We start from the raw sequence: 27298 nt of genomic DNA, 5'->3' as shown, positions 1-27298 counted from the left end.
GGAGGTGAGAATTGAAATTCTGACAGGAGACTGTTAGACGTTCACAGCAGACCCTCACAATGTGTTTGGGCCTGCCAGGTCTGTCCGGCATCCTCCCCCACCAGGTGATAATCGGTAGAAAGCTCTGCCCCTCTCTTCACCAGAGTGTCCAAAACATGAGGCCCCAAATCCGATGACGCAACTACAAAGTCGATCATGGAACTGCGGCCTAAGGTGTCCTGGTGCCAAGTGCACGTATGGACACACTTATGTTTGAACATGGTGTTTGTTAAGGACAATCTGTGACGAGGACAAAAGTCCAATAACAAAACACCACTCGGGTTAAGATCCGCGTGGCTATTCTTCCCAATCACGCCTCTCCAGGTTTCACTGTCGTTGCCAACATGAGCGATGAAGTGCCCCGGTAGGACAAGGGAATCACCCGGTGGAGCACTATCCAGTACTCCCTCAAGAGTACCCAAAAAGGGTGGGTACTCTGAACTGCTGTTTGGTGCATAACCAAAAACATCAATCCCCCAGTGCCCCCACCCGAAGGCGGAGGGAAGCTACCCTCTCGTCTACTGGGTTGAACTCCAACATAAAGGCTTTGAGCTGATTAAGGTACTTTGTAAATCCTTCATATTAATTTATTACCAATTGTTTGGTTTTCATTATCTGTAAAATATTTTTTTTATTATTTAAAGGATTAGTTTTTAAACACATAATTACTCATAAAATACATTAACCTTACTCAATTATTATAGTCTTGTATCTCAATAGTATGATTGTTTTCAATAACAATCACATTTAAAACCCTGCAAATGATTAATTACAATGTTTTTTATATTTAATATTTTTAAAAGGAGTTCAAGTCAGACCTATTTTAGTTATTTTATCAATTATTCAATCTAAATATTACAATAACATTTAATCTATTACATTGACCATAGTACCCATCCATCCTTTTCCTACCGATTGTCCCTCTCTTTTTTGTGATAAGAGTGATTGGAGCACATACTTGTTGGTCACAAAAAATGTTCATGAAGTTTGGTTCTTTTAAGAATTTATTATGAGTCTACTGAAAATGTGACCAAATCTGCTGGGTCAAAAATATACATAGAGCAAAGTTAATAATTGTTTACATGTCCCTTGGCAAGTTTCACTGCAATAAGGCGCTTTTGGTAGCCATCCACAACCTTCTGGCAAGTTTCTGGTTGAATTTTTGACCACTCCTCTTGACATAATTGGTGCAGTTCAGCTAAATTTGTTGGTTTTCTGACATTGACTTATTTCTTCAGCATTGTCCACATGTTCTCAATAAAGTTTAAATCAGGACCTTGTTAAGGCCATTCTAAAACCTTACTTCCAGCCTGATTTAGCCATTCCTTTATCACTTTTGACGTGTGTTTGGGATCATTGTCCTGTTGGAACACCCAACTGCGCCCAAGACCCAACCTCCAGGCTGATTATTTTAGGTTGTCCTGGAGAATTTGGAGGTAATCCTCCTTTTTCATTGTACCATTTACTCTCTGTAAAGCACCAGTCCCATTGGCAGCAAAAAGGGCCCAGAGCATAATACTACCACCACCATGCTTGACGGTAGGGTGGTGTTCCTGGAATTAAAGGCCCCACCTTTTCTCCTCCAAACATATTGCTGGGTATTGTGGCCGAACAGCTAATTTTGTGTTTCGTAGGACCACAGAACTTTCCTCCAGAAGGTCTTATATTTTTCCATGTGATCAGCAGCAAACTTTAGACGAGCTTTAAGGTGTCGCTTCTGGAGCAAGGGCTTCCTTCTTGCAAGGTAGCCTCCTAGTCCATGGCGATGCAAAACACGCTTGACTGTGGACACTGACAACTGTGTTCCAGCAGCTTCCAATTCATTGCAGACCTGCTTTTTGGTGGTTCTCAGTTGACTCTTGATCATCCTGACCAATTTTCTCTCAGCAGCCGGTGATAGCTTGCGTTTTCTTCCTGATCGTGGCAGTGACAAAACTGCCATGCACTTTATACTTACGAACAATTGTCAGCACAGTTGCTCTTGGGACCTTAAGCTGCTTTGAAATGGCTCCAAGGGACTTTTCTGACTTGTTCAAGTCAAGTAATTCGTTTTTTCAGATCTGTGCCGAGTTCCTTTGACTTTCCCATTGTCGCATTTGTAACCAAGTCTAATGGCTGCATCACATGAGCCCTATTTAAATGGGCTCAGAGAAGTCAACAGGTGTCGTCAATCATAATCACTCACATTAAGTTAAGAGGCCATGCCATGAAGCTAATTTGATTGTAACTTTTCTACATCACCAAAATTGATAATGTATGTTGCTGTATGTATACTTTTGACCCAGCATATTTGGCCACATGTTCAGTAGACCCATAATAAATTCATTAAAGAACCAAACTTCATGAATGTTTTTTGTGACAAACAAGTATGTGCTCCAATCACTCTATCACAAAAAAATAGGAGTTGTAGAAATTATTCGAAACTCAAGACAGCTATAACATTATGTCCTTCACAAATTTATGTAAACTTTTGACCACAACTGTAGATTTGTTTTATAAGTATTATTTTTGATAATTATACATTTATTCAAGTTAAATAATTTATGTTTTTAAATGATTACTTTTAAAATACATTAATTGTTATTGAAATTAATAAATGTATACCGGTAGATTAGTTTTTAATATTCTAATAGTATGTTCATTTTCAATGAGGACATTTTTACCAGTAACATAAGATAAGTCATTAGCATTATATATTTGTCATTATTTTTTAAATCATATATAAGATTATCTATATGCAGTGCTGTAATTCATATCATAAGGTATGTCTGACTGTACATCAGCCACATGCTATGACGTAACTCACCCTGGAGGTCAGAATTTCACTGCTGGTACTGAGAGACCAGAAAACAAAGTAGCACAGACACTGTAATGTTTCCTTCAGCACCTGTGCCAAATGTTAGCTGAGATTAAATTAATGAATTAAAACAAATATTAAATATTTCAAAAGGTAAAATCCTGGTAGTAGCTGAGTTACCTCAGGTGGCGCTCCCTCCTGGAAGCCTTCCATCGCCAGGAGAGGTGACAGCAGGTCGAACAGATTCCAGTGGGTCAGATTGTGACAGCTTCCAAATCACATTTTTAAGCAGCATCAGAGATAAAACATGAGCATTCTATTGATTCTCTACAACTTACTTGTGGAAAGCACTGAGTTTCTTCAGCGTGGCTAAAATGTCTGCCGTTGTTTCCTCATCAGCAGAGAAAGTGGCGCCCTGAGAATGGAAGGAAAGTACTTTAGAGTTTGACCCAGTATCAAAGATCTTGGATCGATTGTCATAAAAAATCAACATGGTTCTAGTGGACTGAAATGCATCAAATTTGAAAGCTGCTGCTAAAAAAGGTTTGGGTTTCAAACTACACTTTTAAATTAGAGTTCGAAACTAAATGTTTTGACCTTAAAGTTAGTGTTTCAACAAGTGTTAAGTTAGGAGTTTCAAATTAAGGTTAAGATTTCAAACTGAAATGAGGGTTTTTAAAACACGTTTCAAGCTTGGGTTGAGTTTTCAAATTAAGGTTTCTCGTTAAGGCTTCAAACAAAGTTTTTAAACTGAAGGAAAACTAAACCAGTTGAGGCTGTGAAATCAATGCTTAAATGATCAAAATACGTAAATATTACGTGATTATGAATGTGCCTTTTACCATATTACATATATACTTAAAGCGTGTACATAAAACATTGGTGATTTTTGTAGTTTTTAGAGCACTTCCTTTAGAATAGAGCGACTTCTTTTATCTCAATTGTTAGCTGACTTTTGCTAGCATTTATTTACAAGTTAGAATGTATTAAAAACAAAATGTGTACTTGTCTTACATAAGGTTTGTGAATGATAGACAACATTTCCTCCGTAAAAGGAGAAGTGCACTTTTTTTTCGAATTTTGCCTATTGTTCACAATCATCAAGAGAGCCAAGAACACACATCTTTTTTTTTGTTCAGGATTTTGAAGATAAAAAACGCTTGGAAGAAGTGGTTAATGAGTCATCAAAGCCCTCCAATGGTTCATATACAAACTGCAATATATATATATATGTATATATATATATATATATATATATATATATATATATATATATATAGTAACAGGCACGTTCATAAAAATATGTGATATGTACAATATTTAACTTTTTTTTTTTTTTTTTTAAGCAATACTGGAACTTTGTTCCTCATTGCATTTATTTTTATTCCCACAGACACACTTCCGACTTTCGGCAACAAAAGTGTGTTCCTACTTCCGGACACAAACGCAAGTGTTTTTAATCATGACAGACATCATAATAGACAATGAATATTTTTTGGGACAAATGGGGATTCACAACCTTTATCATTATTGAAGCTGAGTAGACGGGGAATGACCTACTGCTTATACAAGCGAGCACAAAGACCGGGTGCAATGTGGAGCTTGAAGCCAAGCTATGCCGACAGAAATGGGAGCGCTTACCGAAAACCATGTGGAAACGTCCCCGGCCAGCTGGACCAAACGCACAACTGTCCATTGAGTGAGTAACTTTAATATCGATCATGATACACGCAGCATGTCATGCGTGTTAGTACAACTACAGTACATACGCTGCCGAACTAGTTGTGTACAAACAAACATGAAATAATACTTTACAGATAGTGTAATATGACTGCTCATGTTTTTCAGTCAGTACAGATTGGTCTCTTATCGCATTATGTTGTACATTACAAACTCCAAACACAATTCTGCTGTTGACGTTGAAGATAGCTTACCTCTCACCGTAGCCAGCTCAAACTAAACTACTACGCAAGAAAAAAGTTCCTCAGTGTTCACTCTTACAACAACAGTGTGGCTACAGCTTGGTTATTATACAGGCTACGGACAGTGAATGAAGTATTGTTGACGGTTTTTGAAAGCTTTTTAAAATTGATTTAGAGGTAGAATTGATTGCTCCAATTAGCTGCATTGCTAGCCACCAAGAACGAGGCGATTCTGACATGTTAGAATGCAACAGCAAAAAAACGTTTGTCTTCTTGCCTTAAATAAGTATTGTGAACGATAGGCAAAATTCCCAAAAAAAAGTGCAGTTCCTCTTTAAGGTTACGGTTTCAAACTAAAGTTATGGTTCAAACCAGGGTTTCACATTGGGGTTTGTGATTCAATATAGCTTCTTAAAGACATGTTAGGGTTTATATGAGGTTTAGAGTTTCAAACTACCGTGAAGGACTGGGTCAGCAGCTCTTTGAGGTGATCTACCCAACATTGGATCATGGAGTCCCTAGTGGTCCGGGCAGTTGAGCACCACATGGTCTCTGCTTCACACAGACTCAGGAATGTGCGTGCCGCCGCATCCAGGACGTCGGCACCCGAGTGGCCCTCCAGATTGGCTCTCATCACTGCTAACAACCTGGAGACCAACTGAGGAGGAGCTGAGATTTCAAATGGACGATGCAGTGGAAACTATTGTGCCGTCTATGAAACTAAGTTTCTAAACAACAAAAGTGTAAACTGAATCTCATTAAGCAAACATGAACACTTAACATTTAATGCTGCTTAGCGTTTAATGCTGACCTCCGTCTTGTCTGCCTGAGGGCTCTCTGGCACGAAGTACTGAGGAATTCTTATCAGGGAAGCAATAATGTCCCAGCGACCTGAAAACTGCAACAGCATGCAATGATTGACAGCCACCACACACACATCAAATAAACCCTAGCATCTTAGCAGTCGTACCTCGGACAGTAAGTGTGGGAGCACCGTGAGGAAATGCTGTGTGAGATTTGTGCAATCTTCAACCTGAACTTTCTTCTCTCTCACACTCATCACCTGGTAGAAAAAGACACACGTGTTGCTATGGACAAGTAAATATCGTACAGTATCAATTAAATAAAACTATTCTGCCTTGGTACTTTGTCAATTTTCAATTATTTACACTTTGCTTCGGTTTTACTTAATCACATTTTGAATTGATTTTTTTAATCAACTTCTTTTAAAAACTCATTTTTGACTAATCATTCAATTTGACCTCTTTCTTTTCTTTTGAAAGCTTGATCGAGGTCATCAAGCTTACATATGGTCAATATAGTTTTACTTATTGAAAGTTCTACTACTAGCTTCCATTTTTTTTTTTTTAAATCACCGTACTTCCATCCATCCATCCATTTTTCCACCGCTTGTCCCTTTTGGGCTCACGGGCGGTGCTGGAGCGTATCGGGCGGAAAGCGGGGTACACCTTGGACAAGTCGCCACCTCATCGCAGGGCCACCACAGATAGACGGACAACATTCACACTCACATTCACACACTACAGACCATTTAGTGTTATTTGGTAATTTAATTGAACTTATTTCTCTTTTAAGTAGTTTTTTTAATTATTATTATCTTAGTTCATTTTATTTTATATTAGTCTTTATTTTGTCCTAATAAAGTATGTTATAATTTCTTACGGTCTACTTAAAGCCATTTTATTTTATTTTTACCAAAACCTTTATCTACCTTCTTTATTAAATGTTTTAACAATGTACTTTCTTTACCTAAACATCCAGTATTTATATTTTACTTCATGTCCTGTATTATTATCATAATTATTATGAAACCGTATTTCTACTTGGGTAAAATAAGTATTTTACCCAAGTAGAAATACGGGGGCTATGTGTGTACCACCATATTAGTTGAAGTATGTATTCCATGAATTTCTAACTAGAGCAAGATTACATCCTAAAACGTAAATAATTCATAACCAAAGGATGCTAAGCATTCAGTCAAATTCCTGTATTGAAAAAAAAAAAGTTCCTCAGGGATCCGTTTTAAACCCTCTATGAGTTACGCTAAACACAATGTAAAGCACTGCAGTTTACTTTTGTGACAATTCTACTTTCTTACAGTGCATCATGACTATAAAATATAAAAACATTTTTTTAAAGAAAAAACCTTCTTTGCACCGCTCCTCCCAGCCAGCACTGGTCCTTCTGCTGCCTGACGCACAGATGCTACCAGGATCTCCACCAGCAATGCTTCTTCTGCCTCAGTGAGGCCTACAAATACAAAACCCAAATGTATTATCACCAATAAGATTTCATTTAAAAATGTCAATTTAGGAAATACAAATTGTAAAATATATATATATTTTTTAAATATACATATATTTTTACGTCTTGTTCAGATCTACAAGTAAAAAGGACAAATCTTCCCACCTCGACCCAGTGAGGTACTGTGAGGGTTTTGCAGCAGTATAGAGGTGAGTGTGGGCCAGTCCTTGAGCAGGGTTCCACCACAGTCCCACAAGCTATCCACAAGGTAGACCACATGGTTGTGTAGCTGCAGGTGCAAACGATCATCACCATTTTAACATAAAAACCTTTGACAATGAAGACTTAAAAAGAGTGTTTCACCCTAGAGTTCTGGTAGAACTGCACAAGGGCCTTGAGCCTTGCAAGTGTTTCTTGTCTATGAGCATCTTCCTGATTTAGCCCCTCCTGATTATTATTAGCTGCAGGGAGAAGCCTGAGAGACACAAAATCTATAAAAACATGTTTTTATCTGACAAGTGGGTAAAATTACTTACCTGAAGAAGAGGAGCTCTCCTGCAGTGGCTGCAAGGGGGCGCTGAGACGAAAAAACGAGCTGGAGGAGTTGCCCGTAGTCGTCCGAACTAAGCACATCTTGAGATGTTCTTGAAGTGTTGCAGAAATCATGGTTAGTGAAGACATTACATTTGTCACTATAATTTTTGATGTTGAGGAGTGGTGGCTAACTTGGAGATGAGTAGCAGCAGTTTCATGGTCTGCAAAGCCACTTCGTTGTCTTTATCCAGAGTCATGGAAATCATACGGTCCTGGAACACAGGTGCTAATGATGCCTCTCATACAGCAATTTTTGGAAAATGGAAATGCAAAAAAATATAATCATGTACTGTATGCAAATACATGCTTCATATCAGGGAAATAAATACTATAAATAAATATATCAGGAAATGGCCACTATAATGGAAGAAATACTGTCAACTCGCATTGCATGTTTGTCGAAGACCTTAAACGATTCATAATTAGACATCAGACATACAGTATATTGCCGTTTCATCGACCAAATGCATTAAAAATATATACATAATATAATTGCAATTTTAAAACAAAAAAGGTAAACAAATATATAGAAGAAGTAGTAATGATTAATGATTCATATTTTAAAGAAAATATTTTTAGTTGCAAAAAAAATAAAATAAATATAAATACATACTAAAATGTGCAGTTGCACTCCATTGTAGATTACACAGGTTTCAATCCATTGTTGATTTCCAAAAAAAAAGTGACCATTTGCATTGTCAGATTTTCATTATCATATATTATATATTTTTTTATTGCTATGGTAGAATTATTTCAAATGTGTTGATCGTTTAATGCAAGCTAATAAACTTTGCACATAAATACAGTATAATATAAAGTACAATGAAGATTAAATAATATTGAGTGTGATTGTTTGGATACAATATGTAAAGAATAAATGGAACACATGGGTCTAAAATATCTGTTTTCAGATTGATCCATCAAATGCTAACAGACAAGTGGTAAAACCTGCAAAGTGACAGCAACTGTTTTTGTCCCCCCAGAAATGAAGCCGTTTTAAGGATTTCACACCTTGAAGCGGCTGGTGAAAAGGTCCAGTTGAGGCAGAAGCTCGGGATCTCCATATAAGTTCTGCAGGCTTAAGACACACTTAAGACGCACGTCTGGTACCTGGAAGACATAAGATAGCCAAGTAAATCCAAAATCCTATTCTACTGGGTCTTTTTAAACATACAAAATGTGTATTGACTAAACAAACGGGTTCACCTTGTCATACGACATCCAGTCAATGTATTTGAGGTAACTGTCATTGAGGAACACAGAGCTGTAGCTCCTCATCCACAGACCCAACTCCTCCATGCAGATGGAACGGATTTCTGGAAGCACATCACTGTACAACACATTTAAAACACATAAGAGTGACTTCAGGATAAATATCACCTCACCACACCATGTTTTTCCAGTACAGAATGATATATGAACTAATTTAGGCTAAATTAATCACACCTGCTCAGTGGCCTTGTGGTTAGAGTGTCCTTCCGCCCTGAGATCGGTAAGTCGTGAGTTCAAACCCCGGCCGAGTCATCCCAAAGACTATGAAAATGGGACCCAGCATCAAGGGTTGGAATTGGGGGTTTAGTCACCAAAAATGATACCCGGGCGTAGCCACCGCTGCTGCTCACTGCTCCCCTCACCTCCCAGGGGGTGAACAAGGGGATGGGTCAAATTCCACCACACCTAGTGTGTGTGTGTGTGTGTGACAATCATTGGTACTTTAACTTTAACTAAGAACATGGCTTTACTAAACAGTAAAACATGAAATAATTCAGGAAAATGTTGGTCTCATTCAATAATACATGAATGAATTCAGGACAAATTACATTAGATACTGTGGTTCAAATTACATAATACATGGGGGAATTTAGAATAAACAATGTGAGATGGTGCTTCTCATCGAATAGTAATAAATTAATGAATGCAAGACAAATGATATCATACACTGTGGCTTTCACTAATGATAAATGAATTAATTCAGGATATGCAATATCCAATATTGTGATTCTCATTTAAAGGTGCGGTTTGCAACCTTCTCACAGTTACATTTTTCAAAGCAAAAAATATAACAAGAACACCACCAGCTGGCTTATGATACCATTAGTGGTTTACCAGAACACATTTGTTTGACAATTATCAATATTTTTCACAATTACAAAGTTTATGTAATAAAATGTTTTACTGGCCCAAATAAAATGATTGGTGTTTACAAGCGGTCACTCACTCGATATCTTCAACACTTATGCGCAGGTACAAAAGCAATCCAAGAGAAGCAACAAACAATTTGCAGTCATGTTGTTGTCGTTATGATAAAATATACATTCAATGACAGCTAACGTTAGCTATCCAAATTGCTATGATAAGCTAACAACACCTAAAGCTGATGTGCGTGCATGTGTTACGCAAGTACATAATTATGTCATTCTGTACGAAAAGCCATAAAAGGGGAAGATATACTGTGTAAAATACGTTGGAAAGTTGGCGCCCTCTCGACATCTATGTAAATGTTGCTAACAACGCCTTTAAATAATTATTGAATTAATTTAGGATAAACAACATAGAAATACATGAATAAATTCAGGATAAATTAGATCAGACACTGATTTGATATAAAACGAAATTAATAATAAACAAAAACATTTTGAATTAATTATATTAGACATATGATAATAGATAGTAATAAATTGATACATTAAGGATAAATGATATCAGACAATGCGTTTTTTATTAACAATAACAAAATAAGTAATTCCGGATAAATTATTTCCGACCCCAGTTCTCATTAAATAATAAATGAAAGAGTTCAGGATAAATGATATCAGCCACATTATATAATAAATGAAATAATTCGGGAAACATGATATCAGATATTGTGGTTTTCATTAAATAATAATACATTAATTTAAGATAAATGATAGACCATGGTTTTTATTAATAAATAAATAACTCAGGGTAAATTATATAAGATATTGGGGTTTACATTAGATATTAAACTCATTGATTCAGTACAAACAATATCAGGCCCTGCAGTTTTCATTGTAAGGTAATCAAGTAACGAAGTCAGGATAAATGACATCAAATATTGTGGTTTTCTTAAACAAAAAAGTATTAATTCAGGTTCAATTATATCAGACGTTGTGATTTTCAATAAATAATAAATGAAATAATTAATGTTACATGACATCAGACATTGTGGTTCTCGCTATTCTGCTATATCCATAAACTACGTTGCACTGTTTCTCAAACTGCTTTATAGAATCAGTCAAGATATTTTACCGATGTCTCTTGAGAAAAACAGCCTTGAAGATGACGTCCATCATGCTCTCTATCTCAGCCTTCTTCTCCAGCAGCTTGAAGACAAAAAGCACAATCTAATGTGTTACGTTATTGCAAGAAGCCTCCAGCATTGTGGCTATGGCTATACCTGAGTCACTTCCTGCTTCACTTGGTTCTTCAGTCTGCTGGGCCTCTGCGCCTTCGGCAGCTCCACACTCTTTTCAACGCCGGTGCACAGACAAGCAGCCACGTCAATCAGCGACGTAAGCAGTTTGACCGCTAACAAACCACAAAGTACGACTCAGTCTACTGTTACAGCGCGTCGCTGGTCGCCGCTACGTTACCTGCCAGCGTGCAGGTGTGTCTGAAGGCTCGTATGTGCGAGTCGGAGAGTTCAGCGAGCAGAGAGACGAGCGTGCTCATCAGGTAGCTGTCAAAGAGGACGCTGTGCTGACACTGAGACACCAGCACAGACACAAAATCACACAACTCCGAGTGGAACCACCGGCCGTACGACCCAGGTTGGATCAGAGGATAGTCCGTGCTGTCCTGATGGGAGATTGCAGACGGTTTTGTCAATTGTGTGGAAAGATTTCATATTGGTTAATAATCAGTTCAATACTTTGTTGAAGCACATATTTAATAATGAACTACTACAACCAGCAGAGGGGGAAAATATTAAAGGCCAGTATATAAAAACGGCTGCAATAGAATTTGAAAGAAAGGTAAAAAAATTGGGGTTTCCCAATCCGATATTGATATTGATCCGATATCAGCAAAAAAACCATGTCAGATGATATTGGCCTGCATTTAGAATTTCCAATATAAACTCAGATGCAAGCAGTCCTGCAGCGAGTTTAAATGTGCAAAGCTGGAAAGACAGTTAACATCTATATGTCCTCCAATAAGCACAACATTGTTGTTTTCTAGCATTTTAGTAAAGTCATTCATAAAAAAAATTACACATAGTAGGTTATAGGCTAGTAGGAGCAAGCAGCTACACAACAGTTAAGCACACAATAGCACACAAACTTGACTACTTGGTAAGTGTCAGTTGAACAATATTGCAGTCTAAAAGACAATATTTCCCAACATGAACACATATCAAATAATTAGAGTTGCATATTACTTACAGATACAAAGTATCCAAGGCATAAATGTATTACAAAGTATCCAGTAACAAACATGTCCACATCATTGAACTTACGGGACCATGCGCTTAACGGGGCTATTTGCAAAATTTACACAGATACTTAAAGGGATTTATCTTTTCGATGTATTTCAAGTGTTAGTATCCGCCTTCTTATGGCTTTCCAGAACGTGACGATGTTAAATACGTATGTATATAACAAGTGCACGCGCATTGGCTTTGGCTGTTTTTAGTTAATGATAGCGATTTGGATAGTTAGTGTTAGCTGTGACTATATGTATATTCTATCATAACAACAACATGACAGTTAATGTATTGCTTCTCTTCGACGGCTTTAGCACGAGTTCATGCACGATCTGCGGGTACGTGTTGACAAAGCAGGGTGAAAGACCTCCATAAACACCAATTATTTTTGGGGGAACAGAGTTGTTTTTTTATAATTACATAATATTTTTCCCAATTACTAAGCTTGACAGTTTTAAAAAAGTATTCTGTTAAGTCACTTGCTAAACTAGCCAATGGTGTTCTTGTTGCATTTTTGGGTTTCAAAAATGTAACAGGGCAAGTTACCACTTTAATTTAATGTGCTTATTATTTATTTTAAAAAAACAGTACACAGTTCAATATTATTTAACTCATTGCATTTAATATTTAATTGTTGAATTATAATTTGTACAGGTGATGAACATTTAATAGTGAACATGTAGTTATACATATAAATATATATGATATATATTATTTATTATTATTATTATTGTCTATTGTGAGCGAACTGTGGTGCTGAATTTCCCCAAGGGATCAATAAAGTACTTTCTATTCTATTCTAGTTGTTAATTGTTTGGTAAAGAAAATTCACAAATTAATTCAAATTGTCAAAGTATTAACTAATTTATATTATTTTTTCAAATACAGATTTTTTTTCTTTAATTGCCGTTCATTTAAGTTTGATCTGTCAGTTAACAGGTAATTTTCCAGATGTGTACATTTGAAACTGGTTTGAATGTCAGCCATCTGTAGAAGCACTGCAAGCAAAGGAAGAATACTGACTGCAGCCATGGGCCAGGTGACGGTGAGGATCCACGGAAAAGCTAGAAACTTCTTGTACTGCAGTCCAGCAACCTAAAACACAGCCCAGTGTTAACGTCTTGTGTAGCATACTGGAAAACAAAATAGTAATATGTACCCTTTTTAACTGCATTTTAGGCATCCAGTCATGTATAGCAGTGCATTTTTTACAGCGCAACCAGGACAAAACAGATGTTTTAGTTATAAATCCTGAAGGCCAGAGGGAGAAACTTTAACTAAAATTACAAGATTTTAAACCAACATTAACTATAAAAAATCTGGGCGTGATTTTTGACTGCGGGCTGAATTTTATCCGACATGTTAAAAATATATCCAAAATAGTTCTTCATCATCTTAAGAACACAGGCCGAGTCCGTCTGATTCTCTCAGGCCAACACGAAGGTGCTAAAGCATGCTTTTATTACCTGTCCTCAAAAAAAGACTAAAAGAAGTCTACAATTATTACAAAGCTCAGCTGCACACATGCTGACGAGGACCAGAGGCAGGAGCACATTACACCAGTTTTAAAGTTGCTGCAATGGCTCCCCGTCTGCTTCAGGGTTGATTTTAAAGTTCTATTAATAGTTTTTAGATGTCTTAATGGCCTTAGGCCTTCTTATTTATCTGATCTTCTTTTACCGTGTCAACCCTTGTGGATCCTGAGATCCTCTGGCACTGGCCTTTTAGCTCTACCAAATACCAGAACAAAGACCCACGGTGGGGTGGCATTTAGTCGCTATGACCCCACCTGTGGAACAGCCTGCCAAGAGAGCCTCAGGACTGCGTAGACCGTTGAAAATGAAAAAAAAAGGTTAACAACATCTTAAATATTAATATTACTACTAGTATTATCTCAATGTTACAGTTGTATTAACTTATGAAATATTTATATTTTATTATTGCATATATTTTATCATAGGTTTTGTATATTTTTTTTAGATGGCATTAATTTTAGTTCTTGTCCAGTGTGGGGTCCTCAAAGGTGGCATTTTCTCTCAAAATCATCAGTGCCAAGCTATTTTTTTTTGGTATTGTCAACAGTGCCGTGTGTGTGTGTGTGTGTGTGTGTGTGTGTGTGTGTGTGTGTGTGTGTGTGTGTGTGCATGCGTGCCTGTGCGTTTTCTTCTCTTCTTTTTTTTTTTTTTGTGTACAGCACTTTTTGTTTGCGACTTGCCTGTGTATGAAAAGTGCTATATGAATAAAGTTTGATTTGATTTGATTGAGTAGGCCCCCACCTATCCCATTACCTCATCCAAGTCTTCAACCAGCTCCTTCACCATCTTGTCCATGGTGTCACTGTCGCCTTTGGTGTGACACATTTCAGCAGTGACCACGCCTGCAAAAGCAAGATTTTTACTTCACGCCCAGAGACATTTAGTGTGACACTGAATCACCTTTGCACCCGCAGCACTGGATGAAAAAGGTGATGAGGTCGAGGAGAGACGCTTCTGTGTCCGCCGCGTAGGCCTCCATCCAGCCATCGATCACCGCCTGCTCAGACAACAATCAGGATGTGGTACTGCCGCGTTTAGTACAATTGCATTTCCTACCCGCATGGCGCTCCTGCCCATGGTGATGACGTCAAACAGAGTGACGGCCTCCACATGAGGACGTTTACGCTTTCTAACGCTGCCGTATCTTCGCTGGCTTTTGGCCTTTTTGCTTTTTGTGACATTCTCCAATTCCTCAGGAGGTCTTTTCCTACGCCTCTGTTGGTTAAACAAACCGAAACCGAAAAGGTTACATTTTAGATTACACACTTTCAATTACGGCAGGGCAATACAATTATATCAATATATATCACAAGATACGTAATTGATATCAATAAACATGTTTGATAAAACATTCCATAATTTTTTTAATCCTATTTGTCGGAAGAAACCGGAAGTTGCAAAGCAAGGTTGGGTGCATGAACAAAGGCACTGATCAATGCAGTTAATTTTGACGGCAGTTTTTAATTTAGTTTTAGTAATAGTTAGTCATCTGAATTGATTTAGTTGCAGTCTAGTTTTGGTTGAATACCATCCTTAATATTTTAATCGACTAAAATTACAATTTAGTCAACTAAATGAATAAAGTATGAAGTACAACACATCTTTGAAGTTATCTTGAAACCACTCTTATTAAAGGTATATTGCAATGAATCTCAAAAACTAAATTCACAGAAAGACCTGCACTTGCATGAACATATCAATAAGTAAATGCCACACTAACCTTACTGTGTGTTAATTTTTTAGCTGAAATTAAGCTTCTTTTTTTTAATGTTGAAAAATGTATGACTAAAATTGTCATATGAAGACACAAACTAATTTAATTCTGTATTGTGTATAATTACTGTAAGTGTAAACAATTGGTGTCTGGGCCACCGTCCAGTTTAAACTCAACAACCAGCATTATATATTTAGCACAAATCTGCCTCTTTTTTGTGCTTAAAAATGCGAAATCTCGTCTTTTGAGTTATCAAGCTGTGCAATTACTAACTGAACGCTGTGCAGAGGACATCATAAAATGCACTGTCCAGGTATTTTGCTTATTAAATTAGCGGGCAGGCTCGCCCATGGTGTACAACAAAAGTAGTGGTCGAGTAAGCGGTCTTGCTCCTGCTCTACCATCTTTCTTAGTAATTCAGTACAGTATGAGTAATTTAGAAATATTAGCTTACTGATTCGTAGAGATTGTGTCTTGTTGTGTATCACGGCAAAGGTGAAGTGCGTCCATATGTCTACTCTTTTTTTATTCAGGTGAAGAAGACAAATTGTATTAAGGTGTCTAATATTACGCTCTTGTTTTCCATTAATTAACTCCACAGTCTTACCGAGGAAAACACTGTGTCTGACAAAGACAGTAGTTTTGATTAGATCCCGCTGTGAATTATCCCCGCCTCTCTCTCACATGCAACTGTGATTGGATGACTTCTCACCCGCCTATGGACAAAATTAAATATGATTGGATTTCGTCTCTGTAAACGTTTTTGTCTCTTTTCTATTTGTTGACAAAATTGTCACTTAATTATGGCATTGTTTTAGTCAACGTGCATTTCTTTTTATTTGTTATAGTCCAATTTGAGTCAATGGAAAAAAAAGGCGTTGACGATAACGAAGACCAGATTTTTAGGCTACAAAATTAACCCTGGATCAGTGGGAGTGACACGCCATCAGCCAATTAGGTAACAGTATCAACTATCAGGTTTGGTTTTGCCGAGATGTTGTCTTGCGGTTGATTCTTTACATTGAGTGAGAAGACAAACTAAAAGTGAGTGCTGCAGCAAGAGAATAGATTATGGCTAAAACAGGAAAAAAAGTGCTTGAAATAATGGCATTTTTTTTTTATTTTTTAAAAACCTATTGTAGTCAGACCAATGTGGTGGGTAAATTAAGCAAGGCACTTGTCCCCACCAAGACCAGTAATACCACACCACCTTGGCCACGCTCACCCTCTAGAGTACAGCTGTACCTTCTTGGCACTAAACCTGCAGAAAATATTTATTCTCAGGTTTTTCTATGTCAAGTGTCTTCAGGCTGTGTCGCTTACCACACTTGACAAAAGGAAAAACTTCAACTTGACTTGATTCCACTCAATATTTTATTTGTTGAAAATAGGAGTAAGTGTGGTGGGTGTGAGGCAGAGGATATGAGTAGGTATATAGTATATACTATGGCAGGGGTCGGGAACCTTTTTGGCTGAGAGAGCTATGAAAGTCAAATATTTAAAAATGTATTTCCGTGAGAGCCGTACAGTTTTTTATAACACTAAATACAACTAAATGTGTGCATTTTTAAGTAAGACCAACATTTTTAGAGTATAATAAGTCTCTTATTCTTTTTAATAACATTGTTATTCTGAAGGGGCAGCACGGTATGAGAGGGGTTAGTGCATCTGCCTCACAATACAAAGGTCCTGAGTAGTCCTGGGTTCAATCCCGGGCTCGGGATCTTTCTGTGTAGAGTTTCCATGTTCTCCCCATGACTGCGTGAGTTCCCTCCGGGTACTCCGGCTTCCTCCCACTTCCAAAGACATGCACCTGGGGATAGGTTGATTGGCAACACTAAATTGGCCCTAGTGTGTGAATGTGAGTGTGAATGTTGTCTGTCTTGGCCCTGCAATGAGGTGGCGACTTGTCCAGGGTCTACCCCACCTCACACCCGATTGTAGCTAAGATAGGCACCAGTGCCCCCCGCGACTCCAGAGGGAAAAAGCTCTCTGACACTATTTCCACATTCACCCATTCACACACGCATACACACACTGATGGCGGGAGCTGCCATGCAAGGTACTAACCACGACCCATCAGGAGCAAGGGTGAAGTGTCTTGCTCAAGGACCCAACGGATGGGACTAGGTTAGTAGAACCTGGGGACAAAACTGTCTATGTCTACACACATTGATTGCCTTCCGCCCGATTGTAGCTGAGATAGGCACCAGCACCCCTCGCGACCCCAAAGGGAATAAGCGGTAGGAAATGGATGGATGTTATTCTGAAGTTAACCAATAATAAATAAAATACTTCTTACCATTAATGAACAGGTGCGGAAGAAAACCGATTCATGGATTAAGGTGCATGAGAATGTTTTATATTCTGAACGTTATTTTTAACACTGATTACCAACGGAATTATTCATTACTTATCGTGTTAAGCAATGTCAGCTAAGATTTATATGAGAGCCAGATGCAGTCATCGAAAGAGCCGCATCTGGCTCTAGAGCCATAGGTTCCCTAACCCTGTACTATGGAGTACAGAGGTGAAAAATCGGAAAGACAGAATTAAGGCAAATATATATCAAATTAATTCAAGTAAAGTCTCATAAATAAAGTCACATTCAACCCATCCCAGGATTTAACTCAAATTCATGTTTAAAGTAGAATATTTTAAGTTATTTCACAATGAATTTCAGCATAAAAGTATATTATAAGCATGCATTCTGACTTTACTTTAAGGAATATAAGGCATATAAAATCAGGGTTGCATTTTTTTCTTGGTCCTTATTTTCAATAGGTCATAAAAAATATCAATATTTTCGATATAGACCGATATAAAACACTAATTTCGTGACACAGTTTTAGCCCATATCGCCAAGCTTTACTTTCAATACACTATTGTGTCACTAAAATTGGTAAAATACTGGAATATGGGACCCTTAATGACAAAAGAAGAATAAAAACACTTACTGCCCTCTTTTGTCTGTTCTCATTGCCGGACTCTTCAGCTGCAGAGGCCTCATCGCCATTATGTCCGCTATTACTGCAAAGAAAAATAAGACACAAATGACTGCAGCATCAATTAAAAATAAATGACCTCGTGGAGAAAAGATGAAAAAAAAACCTCTGCTGCTCAGATGGTCTGGATGCAGCTGCAGACACGGGGTCAGGTATCATGACCTCCTTCACACAGCAGCACTCAGGTAATTTGCTTCATTTAGAAAGCCGCTTTGGTCTAAAAGAAACAAGAACACTGGGGTTATGTTACAAGACACCCTGAAAAACCTGAAAATAATTGACACAACCATTAAAAGCCCTAAAAATGCCCATATATATATATATATATATATATATATATATATATGTATATATATATGTATATATATATATATATATATATATATATATATATATATATATATATATATAGGATATAAGTATTTGAACACCCTGCTATTTTGCAAGTTCTCCCACTTAGAAATTATGGAGGGGTCTGAAATTTTCACGGTAGGTGCATGTCCATTGTATGAGAGATAACCTAAAAAGAAAAATCCAGAAATCACAATCTATGATTTTTTAACAATTTATTTGTGTGATACAGCTGAAAATACAGTAAGTATCTGAAACCCTGTCTATCAGCTAGAATTCTGACCCTCAAAACCTGTTAGTGCGCCTTTAAAAGTCCTCCTCCACTCCACTGTATTATCCTGAATCAGATGCACCTGTGTGAGGTCAGTAGCTGCATAAAGACACCTGTCCACCCCATACAATCAGTAAGACCCAAACATTCAGCATGGCTAAGAGCAAAGAGCTGTCCAAAGACACCAGAGACAAAATTGGATGCAAAGCGCTCTGGAGAAATTGCCAAGCAGCTTGGTGAAAAAAGGTCCACTGTTGGAGCAATCATTAGAAAATGGAAGAAGCTAAACATTACGGTCAATCTCAATGGGAGTTGAGCCCCATGCAAGATATTACAATGATGCTAAGAAAGGTGAGGAATCAGCCCAGGACTACAAGGCAGGACTTGGTCAATTACCTGACAAGAGCTGGGACCACTGATTCCATGGTCACTGTTGGTAATACATTAAGACCTCATGGTTTAAAATCATGCATGGCACGGAAGGTTCCCCTGCTTAAACCAGCACATGATAAGGCGGTCTTAAGTTTGCCAATGACCATTTGGATGATCCAGAGGAGTCATGGGAGAAGGTTTTGTGGACAGATGAGACCAAAATTGACCTTTTTGGACATAATTCCACTATGCATGTTTGGAGGAAGAAGAATGATGCGTACCATCCCAAAAACACCACACCTACTGTGAACCATGAGGGTGGTAGCATCATGCTTTGGGGGTGTTTTTCTGCTCATGGGACAGGACGACTGTACTGTATTAAGGAGAGGATGACTGTAGCCATGTATTGTGAGATTTTGGCCAAAAACCTCCTTCCCTCAGTCAGATCATTGAAGATGATTCGTGGCTGGATCTTCCAACATGACAATGACCCAAAGCACACAGCCAGAAAAACCAAGAAGTGGCTTCGTAAGAACCATACCAAGGTTCTGGAGTGGCCTAGCCACTCTCCAGACCTAAATCCAATTGAAAATCTTTGGAGGGAGCTGAAAGTCCGTGTTACTCAGCGACAACCCAGAAACTTGACTGATCTAGAGAAGATCTGTGTGGAGGAGTGGGCCAAAATCCCTCCTGCAGTCTGTGCAAACCTTGTGAAGAACTATAGAAAACGTTTGACCTCTGTAATTACAGACAAAAGCTACTCTACCAAATATTAATGTTGGTGTTCAAATACTTTTTTTTAACTTTATCACACAAGTAAATTGTTAAAAAAAATCATAGATTGTGATTTCTGGATTTTTCTTTTTAGGTTATCTCTCATACAGTGGACATGCACCTACCGTGAAAATTTCAGACCCCTCCATGATTTCTAAGTGGGAGAACTTGCAAAATAGCAGCGTTTTCAAATACTTATTTTCTTCACTGTATATACACACACAAGATCATTCATTGTTCATATTCAAAGTCCTCATGTGTTCAGGAACGTATTTCCTGAGTTTATAAACATAATATATAAATAAAAAAAAAATGAAAGAAGATTTTTTGATGCTAAAAATTATTGATGTAATCATAGTAGTATTGACGAGATACACTCTTGTAGTTGGTATCATTAGTGGATGTTAGGTGTAGATCCACCAATGGCGTTTGTTTACATTGTGAAGCCAATGAGCTACGGGGTGTAATGAAGCATGTTTAGCTATTCCTCGTCCTACAGTACAGTGATAATGATACTTGTAAGAAACATACTTTATTAGTCACCATGGAGGCGAGGAAACACTGCCGACTGCGAATGGATGTTAGCCGCTAGCTAGCTAGCCATGTCTACCTGAGGGCGTTTCAGTGTTATAACTTCACCTTTATCGTTAGTTGTTAAGCCAAAATGCGTCCATTCTCCCTTTTCTGTCTACACACTGTGTCTGCCTGTAAATACTCTGAGATTGTGCGCTCCTCTGCTAGTAAAACCAGCAATGTCATGACGTGACGAAAACGGGGGGGTGGGACCGGTACTTTTTAGAGGCGGCATAGTACCGAATATGATTCATTAGTATCGCGGTACTATACTAATACCGGTATACCGTACAACCCCAGTGTCTAGTGTATAGAAAAGTGCGGTATAAATCTAATCAATTCTTATTATATTACTTATGGTGGAACTTTAGTGGAATTGTTATATCAGTGCTTCTCAATTATTTTGTGTCATGCTCCCCCCTTGGGGACAATATTGTTTTTTTCACACACACCCTTAATTGAAATACAATTAGGAACCTGATAATATTCATCCGACAAGGCACTCTATGAGTTGCTGGAAGCAGCATCTGCATACCACCGAGCTGACAAACTGTGCTATTGTTTTCTCCCCCCGCCCTTAACATCTTATCGTTTATTCTTGGTTGAGCCTGTTGATTAATTTGAGCAGTGATGCCAACAAGCTTAAGGTTTGTGTAACCCATCCATCCATTTTCTACAGCTTATTCCGTTTGGGGTCACGGGGGGCGCTGGTGCCTATCTCAGCTACAATCGGGCGGAAGGTGGGGTACACCCTGGACAAGTCGCCACCTCATCACAGGGCCAACACAGATAGACAGACAACATACACACTCACATTCACACACTAGGGCCAATTTACTGTTGCCAATCAACCTATCCCCAGGTGCATGTCTTTGGAAGTGGGAGGAGGCCGCAGTACCCGGAGGGAACCCACGCATTCACGGGGAGGACATGCAAACTCCACACAGAAAGATCCCTAGCCTGGGATTGAACCCAGGACTACTCAGGACCTTTGTATTGTGAGGCAGACGCACTGAGGCAGACGTTTGTGTAACGTTCAAGAAATTAAAATAGACTAACACTGGAAGTAGGGCTAGGCGATATGGACGAAAAAGTATATTTAGATATCATTTTAAATCCGATATAACTTGATATATTTTCCGGTGAATGTATACATATAAATATATTCATTTTTGAGCGAGATTCACTGAAATTAAAGTGAATGACAACTTTCATTAAAACTCAAGTTAGTCAAGATGGGTATTAACAGCACAAAACAGAAACAGTTTATGTAGCACAGAATTACATAACATAAATAAAATAGTTATTTTTACGTAAAATAAAATAACACAGCTGTGCAAATAATAGAAAATGTATCAAACTCAAATATAAAATAAATTTTCAGGCAGGCACTTTTTAATTCCCGGTCGACAATGTAATGGACGGTCACACATGAACGGTTCTGGTCAGCGCCAAGTAAGTGACTTGACTTAATTATGCGGCTATAAACTTCCTCACTTCGACGTACATTTTTGACAGCATTTCTCGTACGAAATATGCCCGGCTTGGCAACTGGAGAACAGTTTTGATTTGGGCTTACATGGTAAACAACTCAAATTAATGTTTTATTCAGACGCATACATTTGTCCAAATGTGGCCAAGTAGACGCGTTGTGGGTTTCCTGGACGTCGTCTAGATCACTTAAAGAAACATCTAAGGAAGAGAATCCCTCTGCCATCTTCCAATAGTTTTTTTTTTAAATATAAATCGCGCGCTTGAATATTCCCTCTTCTCTTCTACGACTCTCGTCGTCATTTGGGATGTCTGTTGTGATTTCCTTTCCTGGTTCCATGACCTGCCCTATCTTGCCTCTAATTGGCCTGTCCCTAATGTTTTGCCATAATCTCAACCATAGACGCCGATCTATATTCATGCCAATGGGTGCTCGGACGGGCGGTAAATTTGACGATACTTTTGTGAGGCTATGTCTACCCTACGCCGGATAACCCCTTAAATGAATAATTATTTAGCCTAAGCATCGTGTCAGCCACACTAAATCAGCGTTTAAGGTTCCCCTCCTCGGAAAAATGTTTACACCGGTAAGCGCGCCGTGTATGACTGAATCTCAGGCTCTTAGCTTTGTATAGACTCATTGATCGTTTACAAACTTAGTTCGGAGAGGAAGTGACGCCAGAAAGACCGCACCTACACAGGAAGTGGTGTCAGAAATAACGGGCCACAGCCAACTTCATAAGAAAGCGTTTTCGAAACTCGGAAGTAACCACTGGAAATATGGAGGCAAGTCGTGTTTCTCCTTCATCTACATGTACAGACGCATGTGGAGATCACACATGAATACCTTAAGAGAAAGTTATTACAGCTATTTCGGATACAACATTTCTCAGACAGCAAGAGAACTGTCCAATGTCCAGGTCAGCTGTGATTTTACTTACCGGAAAACTCTGTCCATTTGTCGAAGGAGAGTCAACGAGAATGCTGGCTCCCGTTGATGTAATAAAAAAGTAGCGTGTGCTTTGTATTACCTGGCCGTCGAGGGAAGACTACAGAAAACAGCGAATGCTTTTGAACTGGCAAAGCAGACTGTATCAGTTATTGTCCGCCATGTATGTCGCGGTCTCAACGTTTAGGTCCAGAGTATATAAAGTCACTAACAACGAATGGACAATGAAGGTGAAGGCAAAAGAGTGAGGAGTGTCCTGACCAGATATCTAGATCCCGAAATTGATTGTTGTTCTTTATTAAAGATTTGCTTGATTTATGATGTCTCAGGTGTGACTACTAAAATAGGGCCCCACAGCACACTGAATTCCAGTTAACTGAAATACCACAACAATGGATATTGTTTAGATAAGTTAAATTTAAGAACTTTTACACAAAGCAACACTGGATGTGACTATGACATGCGTATTAAGTCGCGTTGCGCCGGCTGACAGGGAGGGGTAGGGGGTCTTAAACGACCATTGTGTGTGTGTGGACAAGTATATGAATTTTAAAGAGTCGAAATTGAAGATGAACTATGTTTTAAAATTTAATTTAAATATTGTTTGTGTTTTCTCTTTTAAACTGTTCAATTAAGTGTTTTCTTCATCATTTATTCTCTACAAAAAACTTTCCGTAAGTATAACCTTAGCTGGCTTAGTGTACAAGGGGGCCTGAGCATGCACTGTTTTTGCTTGGTGGTGAGAAATAATTTGCCATTAATTCCACGTGGGTGCTCGGGCCCCGAAGCATCCATCTATGATCTCAACCACTCGTGACTAATCAGAGTAAACAACCAACCAATCATGGATGTTCTTATACGTGCAAGCACATCTTGGAAGGATAAAGGGGAGGGGTTTAGTCCCCCATGAGAGGGAGTGGGAGGCGGGGGAGAACAAGGAACACAACAAAAAAGCGGTGTTTGGTCATTTTAACGTGAAATAAATTATATCGATATTACAATATTTTCTTCATTCATATATTGTTTAGAAATATATCGATATATCTTACAAACTCGATATATCGCCCAACCCTAACTGGAAGCTCCTTGCCCCACTGTTTGAGAAGCACTGTGCGTAGTAATGTGGAAGCTGTATCGATCCATTGTGGTGAAGAAGGAGCTGAGCCGGAAGGCAAAGCTCTCAATTTACCGGTCGATCTACGTTCCCTTCCTCACCTATTGTAAAGAGTTTTGGGTTATGACTGAAAGGACAAGATCTCGGGTATAAGCGGCCAAAATTAGTTTCCTCCACCGGGTGGCGGGGCTCTCCCTTACAGATAGGATGAGAAGCTCTGTCATCCGGGAGGAGCTCAAAGTAAAGCCGCTGCTCCTCCACATATAGAGAGGAGCCAGATGAGGTGGTTCGGGCATCTGGTCAGGATGAGCACGGCCTGGCACATGCACACATAGGGCCCTATGGGTGCTTGAGCCCCTGCCCTTTTTTGCCTCGTCTTAAAAAGAGCCCTCTGCCTGTGTGTGTTTTTTTTTCTTTAAACAACATTAATAAATTCCTGTTAGGGATGTAAAAGAACAAAACAAAACAAAAAACCAGCGGTACAAACACTCCACGTTTTCTTATAATACCGGGTTGTTTGAGCCTGCGCTTCCACCAGAGAGAGAGAGAGAGAGAGAGAAGGCGAATGAGTGAGTAAGTGAGAGGAGAGAGAGCCAACTGCGCCCCTGAGGAGACGTGACAGCAGAGCAACTTGAACCTGTCAGTTATGGTCTGTCGCCGTCCACTTATTCAGCATCTAATATGGGTAATATTTCAGAAAAACGCTGTATTATTATATTATTCAATGTGTCAACTTCTGTTTTTGCCGGACGTCGGAGCACGGTGCATCAATTGAGCATGGCACATCAATTCCGCACAGAGCAGAGCGGCTCGTGCGGGACAGGAAGTAGTGTACAAAATACAAAATAAAACACCGGGTTAATTTTCAAAATAAAATGCACTGTGTTTACGGCTGATCACATTTCTCTCACAGTAGAGGTTTAGATATAAAGTTGTACTGCGTTTCAGTCGTTAAGTCTGAGCATTAAGTGAGAAAGACCATAAGTTACAACTTGATGGTGTTTTCATGAAGTTTAGGGGAGAAGGACAGATTTTCACATTGAAGTTTTTTCCATTTGGGTATTTTTTATTTTATTTTTTTCAAACTTCATGTTGCACTGTTAAATGTTCAATATTAAAGTGCTTATCTTTAACAATAAATAGACTAATAATAAACCAGTGTTTTGTTGGTTTTCATGTCTTCCAAGCCTGAGATAATGTGAATTAACTCATTATGACAATAATTTGTTGACACAAAAGAAATGGCAATCACTTTTACCTACAAAGGACACACAGCTAAGTAGTTAGCTTCCTATTAGCAAATTTAATTTTACATTAATTTCCATATTTTGTAAAGGACCAAAAAAAAATGTCCTGCCCTTTTCTGACTTTGAGCCCCTGCCCCTCTATAATCATGTGCACGTCCCTGAGCACGGCCGACTGGTAGGAAGCCAAGGGGTGCCGGTAGGTGGCCACGGGGAAGACCCAGGACATGTTGGAAAGACTATGTCTCCCGGCTGGCCTGGGAACGCCTCAGGATCCCCCGGGAGGAGCTGGACAAAGTGTCTGGGGAGAGGGAAGTCTGGGCTTCCCAGCTTAGGCTGCTGCCCCCGCGACCCAACTTCTGATAAGCGGAAGAAGATGAATGGATGGATGTTGTTACAGTCAAAATCCAATTGACAGTGGCAATGTTGACATTGAATGTACTTTTACTATTACCTAGTTGTTCAATAAATAAAGCAAATGGCTTTACTTCAGTAGTGTTTCTGTGGGTCATTACAATTTCTCAATTACCCTGATTCATGCCTCTACTTGACTTGTGGTAACTTTTGTTACCATTTGCTGCTCTACACATCAAATGGAGCTCAACAGTTGATGAGTTACCGGTTTTACAAGAACGGAGCACTTTGCTCGTGGACACTACGGTAGAGTGATGTATTGTTCAAGGGAAATTAACGCTTTAGAGACCAATTAGCTATACAGCAAACTATCTTAAACATATCATCCCTGAATGAAACATGTTTTGTAATGTAGCTTCGCTTTATTTACCCTCAAAAACTCGAACGTGACCGACATTTTTAATGACTGTTGAAACTTACCGTAACCGCAGCGGTCCATTTGTCGGCGAGACTCGGTTTGTGCCTTATTTTTTTAAAGTTATAAGCACCCAATAACAAAAACGTTTGGGTGGATCTCCTTAGCCTTTCTTCCGCTCTCACAGTCAAGTTTACTGGACAGACAAACTTGTTTTGATTGGCTGAAAGACCAAGATTCAGTTTTGTGATTGGATTGTTGGATATGTCAATCACAGTTAAGGCCCTCCCCCCACAGCTTGGTGAGGATGGATTGTGAGTTGTGATGCATTCAGGTAACTTTTAGAGATGGGATTTATGGAACTTTGGCTCTTAAAGGAACCGTTGCTTTCAAACAGCCGTTTAAAATACTTGTTTTTTTCATCACACAGTCACAGGAAGAAGTTTTGATTTTTACCACAAGTAATTTAAACTTAAACAGTATACACAATTTTTGGGAATTATTCTGAAACAATAATTTAATTAGTATTTTCACCTTGTAAACATGCCATAAAGTGATGTCATATCCCATATCCGTTGACAATTAGCTGACTATTTCTAAAAAAAAGATGTGATCACATTTCTGTTCGGGCTCCAGTACTCTGGAATGCCCTCCTGGAAACAGTTCGAGATGCTACCTCAGTAGAAGCATTTAAGTATCATCTTAAAACTTATTTGTATACTCTAGCCTTTAAATAACCCCCCTTTTTAAACCAGTTCATCTGCCGTTTCTTTTCTTTTTTCTCCTATGCATACTTGCCAACCCTACAGGATTTTCTGGGAGACTCCCGCAATTAAGCGCCTCTCCCGAAAACCTCCCGGAAATCTCCCAAAATTCACGCCCCCTCCAGCCCCATGCCGACATGGGTGGGCACAGCCTGTTTTCACGTCTGCTTTCCTGTTATATAAACAGCTTGCCTGCCCAATCACGTTACAACATCTACGGATTTTTTATAAAAAACTGCACACACAAGGAGACAAAGCAGAAGAACGAGGAAGTTACAGCCATGGCAACGCCGTCTGTAATAGGGCGATTC

General features: G+C 38.7%; 1 protein-coding gene across 1 annotated transcript in view; it reads right to left on the bottom strand.

Annotated features, from left to right (window-relative positions):
- Positions 1–26421, bottom strand: part of si:ch211-269e2.1 (cohesin subunit SA-2) — a 66528-nt gene extending 40107 nt beyond the window's left edge. Inside the window, exons 1-23 of the mRNA XM_061879726.1 lie at positions 26289–26421; positions 18422–18532; positions 18268–18340; positions 14653–14811; positions 14497–14593; positions 14350–14438; positions 13085–13156; positions 11232–11436; positions 11036–11166; positions 10888–10961; positions 8824–8947; positions 8629–8727; positions 7750–7829; positions 7560–7667; positions 7387–7498; positions 7189–7312; positions 6926–7029; positions 5729–5821; positions 5570–5656; positions 5216–5416; positions 3175–3251; positions 3017–3104; positions 2846–2926 (exon numbers count right to left, since the gene is read on the bottom strand). Of these exons, the coding sequence (XP_061735710.1) occupies positions 2846–2926; positions 3017–3104; positions 3175–3251; positions 5216–5416; positions 5570–5656; positions 5729–5821; positions 6926–7029; positions 7189–7312; positions 7387–7498; positions 7560–7667; positions 7750–7829; positions 8629–8727; positions 8824–8947; positions 10888–10961; positions 11036–11166; positions 11232–11436; positions 13085–13156; positions 14350–14438; positions 14497–14593; positions 14653–14811; positions 18268–18340; positions 18422–18474 (2331 nt within the window). The 5' untranslated portion in view covers positions 18475–18532; positions 26289–26421. The remainder of the gene's footprint in view (positions 1–2845; positions 2927–3016; positions 3105–3174; positions 3252–5215; positions 5417–5569; positions 5657–5728; positions 5822–6925; positions 7030–7188; positions 7313–7386; positions 7499–7559; positions 7668–7749; positions 7830–8628; positions 8728–8823; positions 8948–10887; positions 10962–11035; positions 11167–11231; positions 11437–13084; positions 13157–14349; positions 14439–14496; positions 14594–14652; positions 14812–18267; positions 18341–18421; positions 18533–26288) is intronic.
- Positions 26422–27298: the final 877 nt, after the last annotated feature.

This window comes from Nerophis ophidion, linkage group LG19 (assembly GCF_033978795.1).
Source record: "Nerophis ophidion isolate RoL-2023_Sa linkage group LG19, RoL_Noph_v1.0, whole genome shotgun sequence".
NCBI classification, from domain to species: Eukaryota; Metazoa; Chordata; class Actinopteri; order Syngnathiformes; family Syngnathidae; genus Nerophis; species Nerophis ophidion.
This window is presented reverse-complemented; position numbering and strand designations above follow the sequence as displayed.